Consider the following 7,474-nt stretch of genomic DNA (forward strand, 5'->3'; position numbering starts at 1 on the left):
ACCTAAGAATCTTGGGGGTTTAGGTTTGAAAAAGCTGGAGACAATGAATAAAGCCATGCTTCTTAAACAATGTTGGAGGCTATTAACTGAACCCTCTTCGATTTGGGCCCAATGTTTCAAAGTCAAGTACTTCAAGTGTACAACACTATTTGATCCCAAGGTGCAGTCTAAAGTTGGGTCGACTGTTTGGAACAACTTAAGGTCAGTTATCCCTTACTTAATAAACTAGTGGAGAATGGGAAAGATACATCCTTTTGGTTTGACCCTTGGATTAAAGAGGATTTTGAGAACTCGGTTGAAGCATTTAATATGCTCTTTGCTACCAAGTAAATCTTTGTGTTTTGTATGTTATTTTGTGTTTGATCTGCTATGTATTTGGGTTTATTCCCAACACCATTCAATGCCATACTGATGCAACACCGAGAAGAAGAGTAGATATTAAATTTGTATATGTTTCTTCAATGCCCATGAGGCAATCTCATATTCATTTGTTAATGTTTCTTCAAATGCAAGATCTCACTTTTTTTTTTTTTACCATAAATGACACGAGTCAAACCTCTCAAGGAGTCCAAATGAAAATTACTCAATTTGTGAATTCACCATTGAAGGCTTAGTCCATTGACTCAGAAGGACGAAGCCACATAGCTATTAACACATCAACCGCTTATTAAACAAATAATTAGGCTATTTTGTTTCCCAATTAATCGGGTCTTAAACCAATTTTTACTCTCCTAAATCATGTACAAAATAGAAAATTAACATCATACATTGTCAGAAACGGTTCTCTTTAACTGCTTTTCAAAAACTTTTCACAAAAATCTCTTCTCTTTTCCTTCTCTGAGGAAATAATGGCAAAAGCAAGAGATCAGAACGAAGGAGAAGAAGAAGAAGAAGCTGCAGAAGAAGGAAATAGCACATCATGTCAACCCAAGATAAAGAAACTCACCATAAGGAAGAAAAAGGAATTGGGAATTTCATGCATGTTGAACACAGAAGTTGGAGCAGTTATAGCTGTGATGCGTCGCTGCAACGATCCATATTCTCAAGTTGTCTCTTCCACAGAAGAAATTTACGATTCCACTTTGTTACGCTCTTTGAAATCCTTGCGTTCTATCGTCTTCAATCCACAACAAGAATGGCGGTCGATTGATCCAGCAATCTACCTCTCACCCTTCCTTGATGTGATTAAGAGCGATGAAATTCCAGCTGCTGCAACCGGTGTAGCACTTTCAGCAATCTTGAAAATACTTAAAGTTGAAATCTTTGACCAAAAAACACCTGGTGCTAAAGAAGCCATCAATTCTATCATCACTGGCATTACAAATTGCAGACTTGAGATGACAGATACTACTTCTGAAGATGCTGTTCTGATGAGGGTTTTGCAGGTATTGGCTGGAATATTGAAGAATATAACTTCCATCTTGCTTACTGATCAATCTGTATGTACCATTGTCAACACTTGTTTCCAAATTGTTCAAAAATCTGCTAGTAGAGGGGATTTGCTACAGAGGAATGCTAGACATACTATGCATGAATTGATTCAAACAATATTTGCTCGGTTGACAGAGATTGATTTGGGGGATAAAGAGAGTGCGGACAATACCGAGAATTTGGATTCTGGATATGGTGCTCGTTGTGCTGTTGATATCTTTCATTTCTTGTGTTCTTTGCTCAATGTTGTGGAGATTACAGAGACTGATGGGTCTTCTACCCAAAATTCTGATGAGGATGTTCAACTATTTGCGCTTGTTTTGATAAATTCTGCAATAGAGTTGTGTGGAGATGGGATTGCTAATCACCCAAAGCTTCTAAAATTGATCCAAGATGATCTTTTTTATCACTTAATCTACTATGGAAGTCGTTCGAGTTCATTGGTGTTATCCATGATTTGCAGTACTGTTCTCAACATCTATCATTTTCTCCGTAGGTAAACTTAAATTCCATGACAATTTATACTTTATTGATTGAGAATGAAAAGAAAGATGAAACATAATATTAAAAGGGATACCTTATTGACAGGTATATCAAGCTTCAACTTGAAGCATTCTTTACATTTGTGCTGTTCAGAGTTGCTTCATGGGGAGGCTCTCCTCAACTCCAAGAAGTTGCTCTTGAAGGAATAATTAGTTTCTGCAGGCAACCTACTTTCCATGTTGAAATGTATGTGAATTACGATTGCGATCCACTCAGTCGGAACATTTTTGAAGACATTGGAAGGTTGCTTTGCAAGCTTGCATTCCCATTCAGTAGCCCTTTGACAAGTTTGCATATCCAAGCCTTTCAAGGCTTAGTTGTTATTGTTCACAACCTTGCAGACAATGTTCAGGAGGAGAATGGTTCAAGCTCTATAGGTCCGTATCTATTCGCAATTACAGAATACAAACCTTTTTGGCTAGAGCACCCTGACAACAATGATGATGTGGAATCATTGATTGACTTTGTTAGGGTAAGGAAAGCACAGAAGAAGAATATATTAGTTGCTGCTAACCATTTCAACCGAGACGAGAAGAAGGGATTGGAATACTTGAAGTTCACAAATGTATTACAAGACCCACCAGAGCCAAAAGCCTTGGCATACTTTTATCGCTACACTCCTGGCTTGGACAAGAATGCAATCGGAGATTACCTAGGTGACCCTGGTGAGTTGCCCATTCAAGTTCTCAAAGAATTCACCGAAACATTTGATTTCTCAGGTATGATTCTTGATATTGCCTTGCGAAGTTTTCTTGAGACATTTCGGCTACCAGGAGAATCCCAAAAGATTCATAGGATCCTCGAAGCATTTTCAGAAAGATTCTATGATCAACAATCCTCAGAAATTTTTGTGAGTAAGGATGCTGTCTTCATCCTTTGTTATTCTCTAATCATGCTCAACACAGACCAACACAATCCACAAGTGAAGAAAAAAATGACAGAGGAGGAGTTTATAAGAAATAACAGAGCAATTAATGGCGGAAAAGATCTTCCAAGAGAATACCTTTCTGATCTCTTCCAGTCAATTGCAAATAATGCAATTACATTATTTGGCCTATCAGGCCCATCTTTTGAGATGGATCCACGCCGATGGATGGAGATAATTAGTAAGGCAAAAGTCATGGGGCCCTTCATTCTTTGTGATTTTGAATGCCAACTCGCAAGAGATATGTTTGCTTCCATTGCTGGAACTTCTGTTGCAACCCTTGCTGCAATTTTTGAGCATGCTGATGAAGATGACATCCTCCATGAATGTATTGAAGGGATGTTTTCAATTGCAAAGATCTCTCAATTTGGGCTAGAAGATACACTTGATGAGATCATTGCTTCCTTTTGCAAGTTCACTACACTCTTAAATCCTTATGCTTCACCAGAGGAGACACTTTATGCATTTAGTAATGAATTAAAGCCAAGAATGGCAATTGTTTCTACCTTCACCATTGGAAACAGATTTGGTAAATCAGTTCGAGGGGGATGGAGGACTATTGTGGATTGCTTATTGAAGCTAAAGAGGCTTAAAGTACTTCCCCAATCTGTTTTGGAGCCAAACAATGCTCCTACCTCATCAGTAGACTATCCAATGCACTCCAAGTCAGAATCAGGAGTTGTTTGCCCACTTTCTGACCCTGTATATGGTAGTAAGCATCAAACCTCTGGTATGATTGGACGATTCTCACAATTCCTCTCACTAGAAAGTTGTGAAGATTCTATGGTCCATTCAGGTGGTGAATTTGAACATAATTTGAAGATAATTCAACAATGTCGAATAGGCAACATCTTTAACAATAGCACAAACTTGTCAGAGGAATCCTTACTGAATCTTGGACGGTCCTTGATATTTGCTGCTGCTGGGAGAGGCCAAAAATTTAGCACCCCAATTGAAGAAGAGGAAACAGCTGGATTTTGTTGGGATTTGATCATCACTATTACTCTTGCTAACATTAACAAGTTCTCAACATTTTGGCCAGATTTCCATGATTACCTACTTTTGGTTGCTCAATTCCCCCTCTTTTCTCCTTGCCCATTTTCAGAAAAGGCTATTGTTGGCATGTTCAAGGTCTGCCTCAAGCTTCTTGGCTCATCCCAATCTGAGAAAATATCTGAGGAGATAATCTTCAAGTCCATAAACTTGATGTGGAAGCTTGATAAAGAAATCCTTGATTCATGTTGTGAGAGCATTATACAAATTGTTGCAAAGATTCTTATTGAGTACCCCTCAAATTTGCAAACACATATCGGATGGAAATCTATCTTGCATTTGTTGTCAGCTGCAGGCCGACATCCTGAAACCTATGAGCAAGGAGTCGAGTCTTTGATTTTGTTGATGTCAGATGGTACACATCTCTCACTAATGAACTACGCATATTGTATCGATTGTGCATTTGGATATGCTGCTCTAAAGATCATTCCCCTTGATAAGAGTTGGAAATTAATAGATCTAATGGCAGAATCTACAAATTTGTTAGTTCAATGGCATAGTAGTGAAAATTCTGATACTGGGAGCTGCATGAGTAACACAAGTAACTCCTCCCTTGAGGATGGGTCAAAGCAATCGAATTCCTTGAACACAAGTAACGCATTTGTCAAACTCGCAGATGCCCTTAGAAAATCAAGCCTAGTTCGACGAGAGGAGATAAGAAACCGAGCGGTATCTGCCTTACAACAAAGCTTCAAACTAGCAAAAGGACTAGGTTTCACATCTAATTGTATTCATATTTTTAACCTTGTGATATTTTCTATGGTTGATGATTTACATGAAAAGATGATTGAGTACTCTAGGAGGGAGAATGCTGAGAGGGAGATGAGAAGCATGGAAGGCACATTTAGTGTGGCAATGGAACTTTTGACAGAAGTGTTCCTACAATTCTTGGTTCCATTGTCACAGAATTCCGGGTTCAGGACATTTTGGTTAGGGGTACTGAGAAGGATGGATACATATATGAAAATCAATTTGGGTGACAATGTCCAATCAACTTTGCCAAAGTTAGTGCCAGTAATGTTGAAGAAGATGATCTCAAAAATGAAGGAGAAGGAGATTTTGGTGCAAAAGGAAGGTGATGATTTATGGGATATTACCCATGTTCAGATACAATGGATTGTTCCTTCATTGAAAGAGGAACTATTTCCAGAGGAAGAGTTGTAAAACAGGGTATCTTCTTTTATATAAATTTTTCTCTCTTTTTTTTTTTTTTTTTTTTTTTTTTGGGCATAATTGATATCTGAATTCAATTGCCTAAAAAAAATATATATATTAAATTATCATGACTCTTGGATAGCCAATTTGTTCTTTCTATGATGTTCTACTGCTTTCTTATTCATAATTTTTCTTTTCTTGGATAAACTACTACATTATTCAGATTTGGGTTTTGATTACCAAATCACCTAATCTTTCTCTCAATTAACTTAGCTAAGTAAAATAACAAAAAGTAACTTATCCAAACCAATCTAATCCGGAATGAAACTTAGTCTTTTATCAAAAAAATAAATTCAGCCAAATTATTTAGACATGATTTTTAATATTTATACTATGTGTTTGACCTGATTACTCACCAAGCATTCTTGAATATAAATACATTGGTCAACCCAATTGAAATGAACCATCTCAGTCTTATCAAGCTTTGCTTATAAGACCATTGTATACTGCCTTTGTAATAGTCTCAAACTTTTCATGCATGAACCTTATCATATGCATTCATATCACCAATGAAAATCTTGTACTCCATGCATGAATTCAAGAGTAAATGCAGTCCTTAAAACTAGATTTTTGTCAAGCTTTGCTTAAGAAATTATGGTATTTTTTGGAATGTACACTTTTAAAGTTGGTTCATAGGTTAGTGGGGGTACACTTGATTATCTAAAGTGTATCAATGGTTGAGTATCAGATCAAAGTTAATGTCACCATTGCTGATCAAGTGAAATCATATGGTGCTCTTCAACAAGGATGACTGCACAAGCTATATCTATTCATCTTTTGCCTAGAAGCTCTCTCACGTAAAGTAAACATGCAATAGAATTAAATCTCTCTCAAGAATTAAGATTACTAGTAGGGTTCCTACTACCAATCAATTAATGCTTGTACATGACTGAATGATCCTATTAGTGGTGGACAATGCCATGACATTTCTTAATGTACTGATGGAGTATAGCTTCACCTCAGGCCAACATTGAACTTTGAAAAATCCAATTTCCCCTTTAGTCCATTGGTACAAATCTAGATGCATCAGCCATTCTCCTTCATCCTTCATCTAGAAGACTTTACATCATTAGGGGTCTACCTAAGTTTATTCCCTCAACCACCAGCAAATCAAAGAAACAGGTCTTCTCATATATCATTGAGTGTGTTAAATCAAAGTTAAGTTGCCAATGATGGGTTAGTAAAGCGGTTAAAGGCTCAACCTCCCAACGGGGAGGTCTTGGGTTTGCACCCATTCGGCGGCATTAATTATATAAAAGCTCCCTTGAGGATGTAATCGTGGTGCACGCAAGCTGGCCCGGATGAACCTCATATCCAAAAAAAAAAAAAAAAAAAAAAAAAAAGTTGAGTGCCTGGAAAGAAATGCTTCTCTTCCACACCAAGAAGAGATCCTCATCAAGCTATAGGCGTGAGCATCCCCACGTTTGCCATGTATCTATGTTCTTTATTCCTTAAACCATATGTAGATAGCTAAACAATTTGATTCAACCATTTTGGTTGAAGAATACTGTTGAGCAAGGTTTTCCATGGAAATTTTTGCTCAAAAGAAGTTATAATGGCTTGGCTTTTATGACTTTTAGCACTTCAAGAAAGCTCTCCTCTTCGAGTAAGATCAGAAGCTTCACAATAACCACGAAGTCCACGATAGTCTTTGGAGTTGTCCTCTTAATTCAAACATTTCTCGAACTCAAGCTTTTTTGAAGTTTTTTTTTACGGTAGAAAATAAGTTCATTGCAAAGAGCAAGGTGGACAAACAACATCCCGGAGACAAAGGTCCAGGAGCCATGTAGAGGAATTCGACCAACCCATCCTGCTTGCCAAGGATGTGGGCTTTCGGGCTACAGCATCCGCGACAAAATTCGCAGTTCTAGAGATGGGCTCAACAACAAAAGAATCAGGCCCACTAGTGAAAACTCTAATGTCGTTAGTAATGGAGGATACAAGGAAGGGATCACTATACTCAGGCCCACGAAGGATGTTCGCAAGTTCTTCATAGTCCACCTCATGAGGACATTGTAGAGACCCATGCGTAGAGCCCATGCCTCACCTTCCAAAGACGATCCACACAAAACCGGTTCAAAGCAAGCCCACAAGACTCGACCCAAATGATCACGAATGATTGCCCCAGCTCCTCCATTACCAAATTCTTCAACTCGAGAAAAATATTTGTTCAGTTTCAACCAACCCTCCGGTGGCAAAGTCCAAACACTCCCTTGGTTCTTCTCCTTCTGCACCAACCCCATTGAATTGTGAGACCAAAACTCAGCGTGCCCCTTTTCTGCTCGAAATACCACTTCTTTAGGTAGT

The 7,474-nt window shown here is 38.1% G+C and overlaps 1 protein-coding gene across 1 annotated transcript; it reads left to right on the plus strand.

Annotated features, from left to right (window-relative positions):
• The first annotated feature begins 848 nt into the window (after positions 1–848).
• LOC148999636 (ARF guanine-nucleotide exchange factor GNL2-like) lies at positions 849–5,116 on the plus strand. The gene is made up of 2 exons (XM_089139435.1): positions 849–1,927; positions 2,020–5,116. Exons 1-2 carry the CDS (start codon positions 849–851, stop codon positions 5,114–5,116), a joined length of 4,176 nt encoding a protein of 1,391 aa, XP_088995561.1.
• The last annotated feature ends 2,358 nt before the right edge of the window (positions 5,117–7,474 follow it).

Source organism: Hakea prostrata, chromosome 11, assembly GCF_041222555.1.
Source record: "Hakea prostrata isolate BN-2017 chromosome 11, UWA_Hpros_2, whole genome shotgun sequence".
Lineage (NCBI taxonomy): Eukaryota > Viridiplantae > Streptophyta > Magnoliopsida > Proteales > Proteaceae > Hakea > Hakea prostrata.